Raw genomic sequence first — 16,239 nt, 5'->3', positions numbered from 1 at the left:
CCAATTCCATTGGCACAAAAACACCAAGTCACCCATGTGTGTATATATAGAGATATGTAAGTACAGTTGGTGAGGAGATGCTTGGGAAATAGACAAAGCTACCCATGTATTTATTTTTCACAGCTATTCAGCATAGGTGTATGCATGTAGATATACAAGCATATATGGTATACACTGGTACTAGAATCATATGCATTACATTTATACTGGATTATAAAACCTACATAGACATTTTAACAAAGGTGAGATACCTATGTAATATTCTTCTCATTCTAATCATGAGAAAATAGAACCCAAATTGAGGGCCATTCTATTTTAAAATGATGAGATTAGGAATGAAATGACATACGCTGTGTGCTGGTGACTTGTGTCTATAATCCTAGCTACTTAGAAGGCTGAGATCTGAGGATCATGATTTCCAAATAATCACTAAAAAAGCCAGAAGTGGTGCTGTGGCTCAATTAGTAGAGTGCTAGCCTTGAGCACAGATACCTCAAGGACATTAATGAGGCTCTGAGTTCAAGCCCCAGGACCAGTGCACAGGGATATGTACACACGTACACACGTACGTACGTACGTACGTACACACACACACACACACACACATGGAACCACACTGTGGGTTCCCAGATTCCTACTTCCAGTTTAGATCTGCCTTGAGATGTAAAACTACATACTCAACAACCACATGGTGACATTCTATCCTAAGTCCTACCCACCCTTCAAACTTAACAGATTCAGAACTGGAATCTCCATCTTTTCCCCATGCTTCTCCTACATTCTCTACCTCCAAGGGGGGCATCATCTTCTACGCAGTGGCATGAATGGATCCTCTTTAAATGCTTCTATACCTGCTACTGCTTTCTGTGGGTCTTCCCCCTTCTAATTATCTTCTCAAAACCTTCTCCTCCACATGCCTCACCAGGTTTGCTAGAGCCAGCTGCCTGGAACAATCATAGCACTCCCAGTCCATCTAGTTCATCAAAATACAGATTTGTTTGCTCACCCTCCCAATTAAATACCTTCACTTACTGCCCAGAGCCTTCAGGGCAAATCCAAAACCTAACACCACAAGCACCTCACCAATTTTATTTTGGGGATCTCTCCAACTTACCTCCCTATATATTCTGGCCTCCACAAACTATTGGCTCTTTTGCACTCATACCTTTGTGTTTCGTAGAATTTATATTTATTTATTAACAACCCAAGGATTTGAACTCAGGCCTTGTACTTGCTAGGCAGATGCTTTACCATTGGGTTACTCCACCAACCTTACCTTTGTGTTTTTATGCATATTGATTTACCTACAAATGCCTTTGCTTCCCAACCTAACCTTTCACATGCTTTCTCTATGATGCACATTATTCACTGGGGAAATTTCCCTCAACCTTCCCAGTCTAGGTAAAAATGTCCTTTTTTTGCTAGTCCTGGGGCTTGAACTCAGGGCCTGGGCACTGTTCTTGGGCTTTCTCAAGGCTAATGCTCTTCCACTTGAGCCACAGTGCCATTCCCGGCTTTTTCTGTGTACGTGGTACTGGGGGAATCAAACCTAGGGCTTCATGCATGTTATGCAAGTACTCTACCACTGGGCCACACTTCTGGCCCAAAATGTCCTCCTTTCTAAGAACCGTACCAAGTTCTGATCTTCTAGGAATGGTGGACAGAACCAATCTTCCTAGACCAAAAACAATTCCTCTTTCTCTACAATATTTCTTTGAACTCCACATTTGCACTTTGTTGGCAGGCTAAACTAAACCTCTTTAGTTTTTTTTTATTCAAATATGCTTCAGCAGGTGGTATTCATAATCCTATTTCTTCCTAATTTCTTAACACCGTTTTAAAGTATTTTCCCTTCTTCAAGTAGTGAACTCAGAGCTCTTAAAGATGTTTTCCATGAAGTCACACTTAGTCATTATAGAAAATGATCATTTGACTTCATCTGACAAGACCCAACAATGCAGAAGCTTGGGTTTTTGCCTGTATGAACTGTTCTAGCAAGGAGAGCATGTGCCAATGAGGGGACAGAAACAATTACTTTATCTCAGACAAAAACCCAAACAACAACAACAAAAAATACCTCAAAACCTCACTAGATCAAAATGATGTCAGGCATAAATTAAAACACAGAATTTCAACGAAGGTTCAACTTAGCCAAAATATCAAAAGGAAGTTCTTTTACAAAAATTATTTCCAAAATGGCATTAAAAATTGAAATTAATTTTTAAAAATTCACTCAAAGTATAAATTAGAATGATGTTTGCAGAGTCAGCAACAAAAATAAAACACTCTAAAACTGAGGATATGAAAACAAAGGTAACTGTTAACACACACACTGGATAGGAATAGACCACGGCAAATTTCAGAACATTACTGGTCTTATATAGAATTAAACTGTTTTCCAAAAGTGGGAACAACCAGAGTGCCCCACACAGCACAAGCACATTCCCCTCATACATGGTTTTGAGCATGTGTGTTGGTGTGTGTATGTGTGCCAGTACTAGGTCTTGAATTCAAGGCCTGTGTATTGTCCCTTAGCATTTTTGCTCAAGACTGGTGCTCTTCCACTTGAGCCACAGCTCCACTTCCAGCTTTGTGCTAGTTAACTGGAGACAAGAATCTCAAAGAAAGTATGCCTGGACTGGCTTCAAACCTAAATTCTCCAATCTCAACCTCCTCAGTAGGTAGGATTATAGGACATAGCCACCAGCTTCCTTAAATGTTTCCATACCACACAGCCAACTAGCAACTGCATTCTATAATTTTTTTGTCAGTCCTGGGCTTGAGTTCAGAGCCTGAGCATTGTCCTTGGACTTTCTCAAGGCTAGTGCTCTACCACTTGAGCCTCAGCACCACTTCCGGCTTTTTTCTATGTATGTGGTACCAAGGAATCCAACCGGGGTCTTTGTGCATGCCAGGCAAGCACTCTACCACTATGCCAAACACCTGGCCCTCTATGGATTTTTTAAAATCTCACTCAGAACCTTAGGGCACCCATTCCTTCAAATTGTTCTCAACATGATTTGTTCCCCCTATCTGCATCCAAGTCTGAGCTCCCATCACTCCCATACTGTAGTGGTAACTGGGTCACAACACATTACAAAAAATGATGTGGGGCCAGGAGTGTGACCTAATGGTAGAATGCTTGCCCAGCATGCATAAAGCCCTGGGTCAAATTCCTTGGTATCATATGCAAAAAAAAGCCGGATGTGGTGCTGTGGCTGAAGTAGTAAAGCCCTAGCCTTGAGAAAGCTTAAGGACAATGTCCAGGCCCTGAGGTTAAGCCCCAGGACCTGCAAAATAATAATAATAATAATAATAATAATAATAATAATAATAATGAGAAGAAGAAGAAGAAGAAGAAGAAGAAGAAGAAGAAAGGAGGAGGAGGAGGAAGAGGAGGTGGAGGAGGAGGAAGAGGAGGAGGAGGAGGAAGAGGAGCGGGAGGGAGAGGAGGAGGAAGGAGGAGAAGGGAGGAGGAGGAGGAAGGACGAGGAAGAGGGGGAGGGAGAAGGAGGAGGAGGAGAAGGAGAAGGTGGACTTTGACGGTAGCTGATCTAAATTCAAATCCAGCGATGCTACTTTCTACCCAGGTGACTAATGATCACTCCACAAAAGGAGGGTGAAAACTACTCCCTCAGGATTGCTGTACTACAGGACACAAGGTGGGCGGCTAAATATGCGCTGGATTCCACTCCACTTAGCTCAATGCTGAGACAAGTTCCATTTAGAAAGCTGCCATTTGTCATGTGACTCAAAGGACGCGACTCATATTCTGATTTCCAGAGCCTTAAAATTGGGAAGTGGGACAAACTAGCCAGAGGTGCTCTTGTGATTTCCCTGAGTAATAATCACATAAAATCAAGGACTCCATCTTAATGTCCTCATCCTGATCGTACATGAGGATAAGATCGCTCACCTATGACAATTAGAAATGATGACATGTTACGAATGCAAAAGAAATAAAAGGCAGCCATTAATGGCAGGTAAGAATTAGGCCTTCCCTTCTGGGTAGAAAGCAGCAACTGAACAGTTAATTGAGCAATGTTTCCCCATCCCCTGGAGGGCCTCCGGAGGCGGAAGAAGAGGCCGAGCAGATAGGAGATCGCTGACATGGGGGGGCGGGGAGAATGTACCTTCCTCTAAAAGGTAGATGCAGGTTCAGGAGCCCCCAATGTAGTGGTGAGAGGACGCTACTTCCTCTAAAAGGCGGAGCTCGGTTTAAGGGACCTCCACGTCGCCTGGCCCCGGCCAAGGTAAGACAAGCCCACAAGGCCGTCCTGTCATAGGCGGATCCCGGGAACAAACCCAGAGGATGGCGGTGGGGAACAGGCAGCCCTGGGGCTGTCCACATTGCAGGACCCACCCAGACACAGCCCACCCGGGGTCACCAAAGTCCCCCATCTCCCCCGATCCCCTAGGGACATGACCTCTAGAACTCGTCCGCCCTCCATCCCAGCTCCTCACCTGCCACCAACAGGGTCAGGAGCACGAGGAGCACAGCCATCATCGTGCCCCGGCCGCTTGCAAGTAGTGCAAGGTGACACACACGGCCGGCGGGACACTGGCGACCACTGCAGCGGGAGGGGGTAACGCGCTCCAGCTGGTTTCTACTCCCAGAGTTCGTCTACCTCCTCCCCCCTCGTCACGCTAGGGCGAAGACCGCTGCGACATTTTCAACCAATCGGAAAGTACGCTGCGGGCTACGGAAGAGACGTAACCTGGGAAGCGTCAGTCTTGGGGGCGGGAAATAAAATAATAGATGGAACTGCCTGCCAATGGCTGTGAAGTATCGCAGAGCTAGGCAATCCTGCCCGCGTCTCTCCCCAGCTTAGAATGACGAGTCACGAGATTCGGGGTAGGGCGAGTGATCTGAGGTGGGGTGGGGGTGGGGATGTGGAGGTGGTTATCTGAGGGTTCCCAGAACTCCCGGAGTGAGGCTGCCTGCTGGATGCAGACCCTTTGTTCAATCTGTAGTGTTGATTTCCAACCAGGGTATCTGTCTTTCTGAGTCTTGCACCTCTGCTCTGCTCCATATGCCACCTATGGAAACTGCAGAGTTCAGGAAGCCAGGTACATGGGGAGGGGAACCATTTCCCCTCAAACGGGAGGAGCTAGAGAAAATACATGACTCCCACTTAAATTTGAGTTTCAGAGAAATAAGCAATTTTTACTATGTCCTGAATAATTTATGGGACATATTTATGCTAAGCATTCTTGATCTGAAAGTGAAATTGTAACTGAACATCCAGGCATGTTTGAATTGCTACATCTGACAACCCTGCGTCCAAACACTGCAATGATATAACATGAATTATTGTACCTAGTCCTCAAATTCCAATCTGGATAAGGTGTTCCATGAGGATAGGCAACTAGACATACTATTTCCACCAGGTTCCTCCCTTCCTGCAATTCAGTCTTACCTATGATATGAGTCAAAAAGTGACCCAGTGCAACATTTCTGATTAGAAAAGGATGTGTCTCTTCCTGTAAGCCTAGCTACTAAGGAGGCAGCCATCTGAGGATTGTGGTTCTAAGCCAGCCTGGGCTGGAAAAAAATCTGTGCTTCATTTTCAATTAACCATTTAAAAAGCCAGAAATGAAGGTATGGCTCAAGCACTAAAGCACCAGCCTTGAATGGAAGAGCCAAGTGAGAGCATAAGACCCTGAGTTCAAGCCCCAGTACCAGCTCAGAAACAAAATGGAGAGGGAGAGGGAGAGAAAGGGGGGTGGGGAGAACATGATGCCCCAGCTGATCATCTGGAAAGGGGGGACAGGATTTCATTATGTAAGGGAGAAGAGGTGGGAAGATTCTTTCAGGTGTTCAAAACTGTAAAGTATAGCCTAGTGCTAGTGGCTCACACCTGTAATCCTAGCTAGTCAGGAGGCAGTGATTTAAGGATGGAGATTTGAAGCCAAGCCTGAGCAAGAAAGGCTGTGAGACTCTTAGAAAAATGCTGGAAGTGGAGCTATGGCTCAAGTGAGTGTAGGGACAGTGCTCATGCCCTGAGTTCAAGCCCAAGGACTGGATCAATAAAAGTGTTTAAGTATAGCAGAGAAAAAGCCTCCTCAAGTTGAGCATTAAGTGTTTAGTTTGACAAAAGATCTATTTTCATTTGGCACGAGATGGAGAGCCATTGAAATGAACTGTAGAAATAGCTCCCTAAAGGGGCCGGGGAGCTTGCCTAGCATGCACGAAGATGCGGGTTTGATTCCCGGTACCACATACGTATAAAAAAAAAGCCAGAAGTGGTGCTGAGGCTCAAGTGGTAGAGCTCTAGCCTTGAGAAAGTTGAAGGACAGTGCTCAGGCCCTGAGCTCAAGCGCAGGACTGGCAAAAAAAAGTGACTGAACATTGTTTGATGCACAAATCTAAGAGACTCTTTTTCATTTTTTTGCCAGTAGGGCCTGAGTACTATTCCTGAGCTTCTTTTGACTCTTCCACTTGAGCTTAGTTTATGTGGTACTAAGGAATTGAATTCAGGCCTTTATGCACTCTAGACAAGCACTCTATTGCTAAACCACATTCCCAATCCTAAGAGACTTGTTAGAGGGGGAAAATGTCTGTTTCCTCAGTTCCCCACCTTCATTTTCTTCTTGCAATTAACTGAGCCAAAAGGAGAGTGACACCAGATATCGATGGCTCATATCTGTAATCTTAGCTACTCAGGAGACTGAAATCTGAAGACTGGGTTCCAAGCCAGCCTGGGCAAGAAAGTCTGTGAGACACAGCTCCAATTAACCACCAAAAAGCTAGAAGTGGGGTGGTTCAAACAGTAGAGGCTTGAGTGATAAATCTAAAGGACAGCACCCACATCCTGAGTTCAAGCCCCCCCAGTATGTGTTCAGGAGAAAGAGCGAGAGACAGAGACAGAGACAGAGAGAGAAACAGAGAGAGAGAGAGAGAGAGTTGAAAGCAGTGACCCCAGAAATTTTTCAGGCAGCAGACCCACTGGAGAAAAAGTTACCCAACTGAAAATTAAAATCAAAAGAAAATTTCTTTTTTGCTTGTCCTGAAGCTTTAACTCAGGGACTGATGCCAAAATTCTTTTTTTTTTCTTGTGGGTTATGGGGCTTGAACTCGGCCTGGGCGCTGTCCCTAACCTCTTCAGCTCAAGGCTACCACCCTACCCATGAATCACAGTCCCGCTGCTTCCCATTTTCTAGAGGTTAATTGGAGATAAGAGCCTCAGGTCCTTTTGTGCCCGGGCTGGCTTTGAACCTTAATCCTCAGATCTCAGCCTCCTGAGTAGTTAGGATTACAGGCGTGAGTCACCCCACCGGGCTCCTAAACTTCTTTTGTTCAAGGCTAGCAGTCTACCACTTGAGCCACAGCACCACTTTCAGCCTTTTCTATTTATGTGGTACTGAGAAATCAAACCTAAGTCCCGTATGTATGTTGTTCATTTTCTTACTTGAAATATGATAGGGAAGGGGAAAAACAAGATGAGGGGAGGGGAGAGGGGGAGGGAAATGGGGACAAAAACATGAGAAGGGGTATCAATGTTTGTGAAGTAATGCACTTTCTATCTGGCAAATATAATGTAACCCTTCTATTAAATATAATTTAAAAAAAAACCCTAAGTCCTGGGTTTGTATGCTAGGCAAGCACTCTACCACTAAGTCATAGTCCCAGCCCCACTTCTAGGACATTCTTCTTTCATTTACTTAAGAAATAGCCCAAAACCCCACCTATCATAAGCGAACTATAACATAGAATATCCCTCCCAATTGTTTGTACTGTTTTGTTTTCTTTGCTTTTTCAGTCATAGGGCTTGAACTCAGGCCTGAGCACTATCACTGAGCTTTTCATTCACGGCTAGTGCCATTTTGAGCCACAGTACCACTTCTTATTTTAGAGTGGTTAGATGGAGTTAAGAGTCTGGTGGGAACTTTTCTGTCCTGGCTGGCTTTGAACCATGATCCTCATATCTCAGCTTCCTGAATAGCTAAGATTTTAGGTGTGAGCACCGGTGTTCAGCTGTACTCTGTTTTTATGTCTTTAGAAATAATATCTTCTTTTGGGCTAAGGGCAGGGAGTTTAGCTTTGATGTATAAGACCCTTTTTTAGTCAAGGCCTCAAAGGACTTGGACCTTGGAATTTGTCAAAATAAAACAGTAGTAAACCTTTTCCTTGTTATATAGATTGAGATATTGAAACCTAGGGAGTAGGGGAGCTTATATTGTGGCTAAGTCACATGGGAAACCATCAACAGTTCTGCTTTTTTGAACATAGTTCTTCCGGTTCTTTTATTTTTTTTTTTGCTAGTACTGGGGCCTGAACTCAGGGCCTGGGCACTGCCCTTTAGGTTTCTCAAGTTAACACTCTACCCTTGAGCCACAGCACCACTTCTGGCTTATTCTGTTTTTATTTGGTTTGGTTTGGTTTTGCCAGTCCTGGGGCTTAAATTCAGGGCCTGGGCACTGTCCTTGGGCTTTCTTAAGGCTAGTGCTGCTCTACCACTTGAGCCACAGCCCCACTTCCAGTTTTTTCTATGTATGTGGTACCAAGGAATCAAACCCAGGTCTTGGTGCGTGCTAGGCAAGCACTCTACCAGTAGGCCAAACTCCCGGGCCCCTTGGATACTTTTTACTCAAGGCTAGCATTCTGCCACTTGAGCCACAGCACCACTTCTGCCATTTTCTGTGTATGTGGAACCAAGGAATCAAACCCAGAGCTTCGTGCATGTTAGGCCAGCACTCTACCACTAGCTAGGCTATGCTCCTGGCCCTTCTGGCTTATCCTGTATATGTGATACTAAGGAATCAAAACCAGGACTTCCTGGGTTCATGCTAGGCAAGCACTCTACCACTATGCCACATTCCTGGCCTGAACCTCAACTTTAGGTGCCCCAATGAGAGCTGGGAACATGACTTAGTGGTAGAGTGCTTGCCTAACATGCATGAAGCCCTGGGTTCAATTTCTCATTATCACATAAATAGAAAAATCTGGAAGTGGCACTGTGGTTCAAGTGGTAGAGTAGTAGACTTGAGCAAAAAAATTCAGAGACACTGCCCAGGATCTGAGTTCACGTCCCAGGATTGGAAAAAAAAGGAAACCCCAGTGAGCTGCAGGGGCAGTCTAGCCTGAAGCTATCACAGTGTTTTCTCTAACTCCTGCATTCTTTTCTCTAATACCATGTTAAATTGTATCAAATCGGAGGCTTAGATCTATGGATTGTGGGTTGAAGCCAGCTCAGCAGAAAAGACTGGTAGACTCTTATCTCCAATTAACCACCAGAAAACCAGAAGTGGCATTGTGGCTTAAAGTGTTAGAATGCTAGCCTTTAACAAAAAACTCAGGGACAGCACCCAGGTCCTGAGTTCAAGCCCCATGACTAATGGGGGAGAAAAAAAGACCAACAAAATTTATATCAAATCTTACCAAACTGAAAAAGCCATTCATACTTGGCTTAATCCAACATAATTTGTTTACAAGTGACTCATTTTTTTTCTTTACCAGTTCTGGGACTTGAACTCAGGGACTAGGTACTGTCCTTGAGCTTTCTCAAGACTAATGCTCTATTAGTTGAGCCATAACACCATTTCCGGCCTTTTCTGCTTATGTGACAGTAAGGAACTGAACCCAGGGCTTCGTTCATGTTAGGCAAGCACTCTACCACTAGGCCACACTCCCAGCCCCTGCAAGTGACTCATTTGTTTAAGACATTAATGAAAAAGAGAAAGGGCTTTTACTGGCAGGATCCAATGTCATGTTGGGCAAAGAACTTGTAAGACATAGACTCTGCTCAAGTAATCTAGGACAGGTTACTTATCTCTCTGCTCAGTTTTCTCATCTGGAACTTAGGGAAGATAAGAGAACCAGAGTAGGGCATTAATCAAGAATAGAACAGAAAAATAGGTATTATTCTTTTTCAAGGTGATGCCTGGGGGGGAGGGGTCTCTCCCTTCATTGCTTTTCTCTCTCTGGTGTTCCATTCAGATTTCTTTCAGCTGGGTCACAGGGCAGAATACCTAAGTGGCCAATGCCCCTAAATTAGGAGATTCGAATTCCTTCCTACCTACCTTCCTTCCTTCCTTCCTTCCTTCCTTCCTTCCTTTCTTTCTTCCTTCCTTCCTTCCTGGGATTACCTGAGGTTATAACTGTGCACCACCACACCTGGAAATATCTGTGTCCTTGTTCCCATTCCATGTTTCTGGGCAGGAGAAACCAAGTAGTGTCACCAAAGTAGGAAGCTTCCAGTGAGCCTGACTGCTATTGAGATGAGCATATTTGAGGAGTCTTAAAAAATTTTTAGTGGTACTGGGGTTTGAACTTGGGCTTCACATTTGATAGATTCTCTTCCACTTGAGCCTTGCCTAAGTCCATGACAATAGACTGAGTTTCCCTTCCCCAGCTAAAGCAGCAACAGGCTCTCAAAAGAGGGCATATTTCTTATGGCTGCATAACAATTTTAGTCTTGCTAACTCAGAGAAGTGCATATACTAAAATAATGCTCTACCACTGACTCATGTCAGCAGCCCTCACAATTACTATTGATCATCTCTCAGACGTTCTGTGGCTCAGGAATTTGGGATCAGCTTTGCTGGGTGGGCCTGGCTTGGGTATCTCATCTCTTATGCTCTTGAAGTCAGGTGATGGCCATAAATGGTATCATTCTGGTGGCTTCTTCATTCACATGCTTAACACCTAGGTTGAAAGAGGCTCAGCACAGCTGAGGAGGGATGTATGGAATAGCTGGGACCTACTAAGCATCTCTATTTTCAATTTTATTGTGCCAGTCATGAGGTTTGAACTCCAGGCCTGAGTTTTGTTGCTCAAGGCTGTCATTCTACCACTTGAGCCACAGCACCACTTCTTTTTTTGTGCTTAATTGGAGATAGTCTCAGAGACTTTCCTGCCTAGTCTGGCTTTGATCCACAATTGTCAGATCTCACTCTCCTGAGTAGGTAGAATAACAAGATTGAGCCACTGGTGCCTAGCCTCTGTGTGTGTGTGTGTGTGTGTGTGTGTGTGTGTGTGTGTGTGTGTGTGTGTGTGTGTTCTGAGGCTTGAATTCAAGGCCTGGATGGTGCCCCTCTACTTTTGCTGAAGGCTAGTGCGCCACCACTTGAGTCACAGCTCCACTTCTGGCTTTTTTGTATTTTAGTGGAGATAGGATGTTGCTCTTCTCCGGGGCAGCAACACGGGAACGGGGAGGGACACACAGGGCCAGCCTGTAGTCCCCCGGGAGCCGAGCGAGATGGTAAGTGTCGAAGACCCAACCCTCCCCCAATCACCAGGGAAGAAAGAACCACGCTGAGTCAGAAGCAGTGTTAACCATGAAAGCGCATCAGATCTCTCTGCTGATCTCTGCTGATCTCTCGTTCTCTCTGATGCTCTCTTCCCTTTATTGCGTCAGACAATTAGTTATATACTGTTGGGGTAGGAGAAGGTGGGCACTGGGAAGTTAGCCAATAGGAAGAGGGCCTCTGTGCTACCACTAAGGGTCTGGGTGGGGCTTTCAGGTACTGGGCAGGACAGGTGCAGGAAAGCGCACGAGACTTGAGCTGCTGCGAGACCTCGAAACTGCGGGGGGTTCAATGGAGTCAAGTACAGAGATGTCTTAAGAGAGGTATGCAAAGGACCAAATGCCTAGACAAAGCCCTTTAATTGCAGCTGAGCCAGAATCAGGCCTCAGAGATGGAGGCTAGGCCCCAACAATAGGAGGCTCACAAACTTCCTTGTCTGGACCAGCTTCGAACTGCAATTCTTAGATCTCAGCCTCCTGAGTAGGCAGGATTACAGGCATGAGCCACCAATGCCTGCCTTACTCCTCTCTGTTTCTGTCTGGTGTCTTCACATGGATATTTCAGTATTGATCATCTGTGAAAGTCATACTGTAAGAGCCCAGTCCAGGTGACTCATCCCTGTAATCCTAGCTATTCAGAAGGCTGAAATTTGAGAATTGGGGTTTGAAACTAGCCCTGGCAAAACAGTGGGTAAGACTTTTTTCTTTTCTTTTTTTTTGCCAGTCCTGGGGCTTGAACTCAGGGACTGAGCACCGTCCTTGTGTTTTCTCAAGGCCAGGGCTCAACCACTTGTGCCACAGCACCACTTCCAGCCTTTTCTATATATGTGGTACCGAGGAATCGAACCCAGGTCTTCATGCTTGCTGGGCAAGCACTTTACCACTAGGCCACACACCTGTCCCTGAGACTGTGAGACTTTTATCTCCACTAAACTACCAAGAAAGCCAGAACTAGAGCTGTGACACTGGTGGAGCGCTAGCCTTGAGCAAAAGAGGCTAAAAGACAGCATCCAGGCCCTGAGTTCAAGCCCCAGGACAGACACAAATGTAAAAAAAAGAGGCAGTAGGTTGAGATATGTCAATATGGTTGTCTTTGGAAAATACAGTCTGCCACAGCTAGGTTATATATAGATAGAAAGATAGTTCTCACAGCTAATACTATTTTTTGCCGGTCCTAGGGCTTGAACTCAGGGCCTGAGCACTTTCCTTTGGCTTTCTCAAGGCTAGAGCTCTACCACTTGAGCCACAGCACCACTTCCAGCTTTTATATATACATGGTACCTATGAATTAAACCTCGGTGTTTGTGCATGCCAGGCAAGCACTCTACTACTAGGCCAAATTCCCGGCCCTCTAGCTAATACTATTTTAACACCATTCCATTTTACCCAATAATGTATCTGTAAACATTCCGCCACATTTTTTTTTGTGGGTCATGGGGCTTAAACTCAGCCTGGGCGCTATCCCTGGGCTCTTCAGCCCAAGGCTATCACCCTACCCTTGAGCCAAGTCCTACGGGCTGGCTTCGAACCTGGCTTCGAACCTTGATCCTCAGATCTCAGCCTCCTGAGTAGCTAGGATTACAGGTGTGAGACACCACTATGTCCGCTACATTCTTTTATGACATTAAGTTTTTTTTTTCTGTGTGTGGTATTTGAGATGGAGCTTAGGGCCTTATGCATGCTATGAAAGGTTTTTGTGGGGTTTTTTTTTTTGACAGTCCTGGGCTTGAACTCAGGGCCTGAGCACTGTCCTTGGACTTTCTCAAGGCTAGAGCTCTACCAGTTGAGCCTCAAGCACCACTTCTGGGTTTTTTTCTATGTATGTGGTACCGGTCTTTGTGCATGCTAGCCAAGCACTATACCACTAGGCCAAACTCCCGGCCCCCTGCTATGAAAATTTTAACTTATATTACCAATATAACAGACTTAGAAAACATTTCAAAATACACAAATGAATAGAGAGAAAAGTTTCTATCCCTTGTCTTCCCTCTTTAGTAACAGTGAGTTTTGTATCTGTCTAAATTTTTCTACCTGTTCAATCATATAATTCTACCTAAAATCCTATTTAATACAATAAACCATGTTTACTTTGAATAGTTACATTATGCTTATTTTACTTGAAAAATATCTCCACTATCTTCCTATGACAAGAAACAGCTATATATAAGATTTTTTTTCTTAATAGTTACATTCTATGACATCATTGGGGTGGTGGTGACAAATTTATTCTTTGTAGGTTACTCAATTTTAATGGGCTCAAATGATCACACAAGTGTAAGTGTGATCATTTTGTATTCATTTTGTATACTTTCACATGACGTTTCTTGTATCTTTGTTGCGAACGTCAGAAAGTACGCCATGGGAACCTTCAGTGGTTGCAACTGGCGATGGGTGTTTTAGTCTTTTGGCTTCAGGCTTTCTACTTTCTTTCTTCTTTCGCTGGCGATGGCGCTTGGCTTTGTCGTAGTCTTCCCTGAACCTCCAGGTTTTCCACCCATCAAGCATGGCATTAACATTTCGAGAGGAAATGTTGTTTCTCAGGTACTCCTTGAATTCTTCTTGAGTTTCCAAATCCCTGTGTTGTAAGGGATCTCTCCTGTAACCCCTCTCATTGTCGTGGAACTCTATCTTTTCCTTGTAGTTATTCTCCACGGTCTCCCCCGCTGTGGCAGGATAACATTCCATGTAGGAACTGGTGGTAGTATAGTAATCCCCCAGGTGTTTCTTGATGTCCAGCTTCTTCAGGGAGTCAGTACTTTCCAGGCGAGAGGACTGGATGCTCAAGGACTTCATCAATTTCATGGTCGACTGTAGTTCTTTCTGGAGAGCAATTCTAGATTTCTCCAGGGATCGATACCTCCTTTTCTTCCCCATCCTCAAGGATTGGTCTCGAAGCCACTCCCGGTTCAGTTCCTTGTATCTTTCCCGGTATTCCCTGGATCGCGCCATCATCTTGTCCCAGTTGGTCTTGGGAATAGAGGTGGTACGTTCCCCCAAACTGTAAAAAGTGTTGCTGGTTTCAAAAGGTCTCTTCTCGGCTGGATCCTTCTTCCTGTATTTCTTACCATGGCTATCTTGCGTGACACGTGAAAATACCTGAGTGAGCTTGTTGATGATGGTGTCACTTGTGTTCACTACAGTGTAAGGCTCGAAGATGGGACAATCAGCCTTGTCTCGGATCACGGTGAGTGGGACATCCGATTCAGAGTCTTCATTCAGGTTTACCAGGTAGGTCATGCGGTGTGGCTGGAACAATTCATTCGGTTCAGCATCAGTCATGGTCTTCTGGAATAGTGTTTCGTAGATGTTGCGACCCAGTTGTGTTTTCAAGTCAGGCTCCTCTTTGTTGTCACATAGATCCAGAGGGGTTTCCAACAATCTCCTGTCTTTGCCAGCGGTTTCAGATCGAATTCTTTGAAGCAAAGCAATATCCCTCCCTTTCCCATAATGGGTGTGTTCCAGGTCACCCCCCTGGGTGAATTGCTTTTGCTTCTCTAGATTGAATTTGGTGACATTTATGGTGGCACTCATAGCTCTACGGTAAATCCCGGTGGTACTAATCGGCTGGCTTTCCTCATAATTCCTGGACATTCTGGCTCTCCAATCCCTGGCATAATCTCCGTATTTCTCGCCTGGCTCCTTACCTCTCTCCAATCCTTGATGGTAGAACCTGGCAGAACTGAACTTCCAGCGTAAGGGGGCCAGCTCTTTCTCTTCTTCGCCTTCTTCTGGGATCTCATGGTAACGAGACTTAGTAGGAGAAATCCCACGAAGTCTTCGCAAGTCTTCATTGGTGAGTTTGGATTTCAGAAAGGAAAATGGACCATCTCCGTGTTGACCACGTAGGGCCCAAGAGTCGGGAAACAGTTTAAAATCTTGCTTTGCCATCGGGCCCAGCAGGAGCAAAGGCTGAGGCGCTCAGGGGGCCTTAGCCCCAAGCTGCTTCCCAGAAAGCATTGCGGACGCACCTCATAATACTCTGTGGAACGTCCCATGCTGCTTTGTGATCCAGGCTTTCAATCCCTTCCCCACCCCCACGTCACAGACAGAGAGCATGGCGGAGCCGGAAAAGGGTATTTTTTTTCCTTTTTTTCCTCTCCTTTCCTCCCTTCCCCCTCTCCCTTTCTCTCTCTCTTTTTTGTGGGTCATGGGGCTTGAACTCTGGGCCTGGTCGTTTTCCCTGACCTCCTCAGCTCAAGGCTACCGCTCTACCCTTGAGCCAGGCACCACTTCCCATTTTTAAGAGGTTAATTGGAGATAAACAGTCTCAGGTAATTTTGTGCCAGGGCAGGCTTTGAACCTTGATCCTCAGATCTCAGCCTTCTGATTAGTGAGGATTACAGGCATGAGCCACCATGCCTGGCACTCTCTCTTTCTCTCTGTCTTCCTCGCTTTCTTTTTTTCATTTTCTTTCTTTCTTTCTTTCTTTCTTTCTTTCTTTCTTTCTTTCTTTCTTTCTTTCTTTCTTTTTCTTTCTTTCTGTCTGTCTTTCTTTTCTTTTTTGTCTTTTTTATTGTGTTTTATTGTCGGGATAATATATAGAGGGGTTATAGTTACATTGGTCAGGTGGTGGGCACATTATTACTCAAAACTTAATACCCTTTCTCATGTATTTATACCCTTTCCCTTCCTCCTCCCCCTGTTTTCCTTCTTTCTTTTTTCTTTTCTTTTATTTTTTTCTGATTAGTCCTGGGGCTGGTGCTCAGTGCCTGGGCACGGCCCCTAAGCTTCCTTGTGCTCAAGGCAAACCACAGTACTACTTGAGCCATAGAACCCGTTCTGCTTAAAAAAAAATAGTTGATTGGGGGGCCGGGAGTTTGGCCTAGTGGTTAAAGTGCTTGCCTAGCATGCATGAAGACCCGGGTTCGATTCCTCGGTACCACATACATAGAAAAAAGCCGGAAGTGGTGCTGAGGCTCAAGTGGTAGACCTCTAGCCTTGAGAAAGTCCAAGGACAGTGCTCAGGCCCTGAGCTCAAGCCCAGGACTGG

General features: G+C 45.1%; 2 protein-coding genes and 1 long non-coding RNA gene across 5 annotated transcripts in view; 1 reads left to right on the top strand and 2 right to left on the bottom strand.

Annotated features, from left to right (window-relative positions):
* The window catches only part of Atp6ap2 (ATPase H+ transporting accessory protein 2), a 31,382-nt gene extending 26,746 nt beyond the window's left edge, over nucleotides 1-4,636 (bottom strand). The window contains exon 1 of one of the 2 annotated variants that reach the window (XM_090325951.1): nucleotides 4,465-4,636. In XM_090325951.1, coding sequence (XP_090182077.1) covers nucleotides 4,465-4,507 — 43 coding nt within the window. In that variant the 5' untranslated portion in view covers nucleotides 4,508-4,636. The remainder of the gene's footprint in view (nucleotides 1-4,464) is intronic. The other variant, XM_090325950.1, reaches the window with a different exon arrangement.
* An 8,923-nt stretch (nucleotides 4,637-13,559) lies between these two features.
* Nucleotides 13,560-15,137, bottom strand: LOC150040588 (protein Red-like). Its single transcript, XM_090326586.1, has one exon. It carries the CDS (start codon nucleotides 15,135-15,137, stop codon nucleotides 13,560-13,562), a length of 1,578 nt encoding a protein of 525 aa, XP_090182712.1.
* Nucleotides 15,138-15,270: 133 nt separating this feature from the next.
* The window catches only part of LOC150040587 (uncharacterized), a 91,117-nt gene continuing 90,148 nt past the window's right edge, over nucleotides 15,271-16,239 (top strand). For both annotated transcript variants that reach the window (XR_016533789.1, XR_016533788.1), the window contains exon 1: nucleotides 15,271-15,322. This is a non-coding gene — a long non-coding RNA (uncharacterized LOC150040587). The remainder of the gene's footprint in view (nucleotides 15,323-16,239) is intronic.

This window comes from Megascapheus bottae, chromosome X, assembly GCF_031878675.1.
Source record: "Megascapheus bottae isolate mThoBot1 chromosome X, mThoBot2.hap1, whole genome shotgun sequence".
Classification (NCBI taxonomy): domain Eukaryota; kingdom Metazoa; phylum Chordata; class Mammalia; order Rodentia; family Geomyidae; genus Megascapheus; species Megascapheus bottae.
The sequence above is the reverse complement of the archived record's forward strand: the minus strand, read 5'-3'. Positions and strand labels throughout refer to the sequence as shown.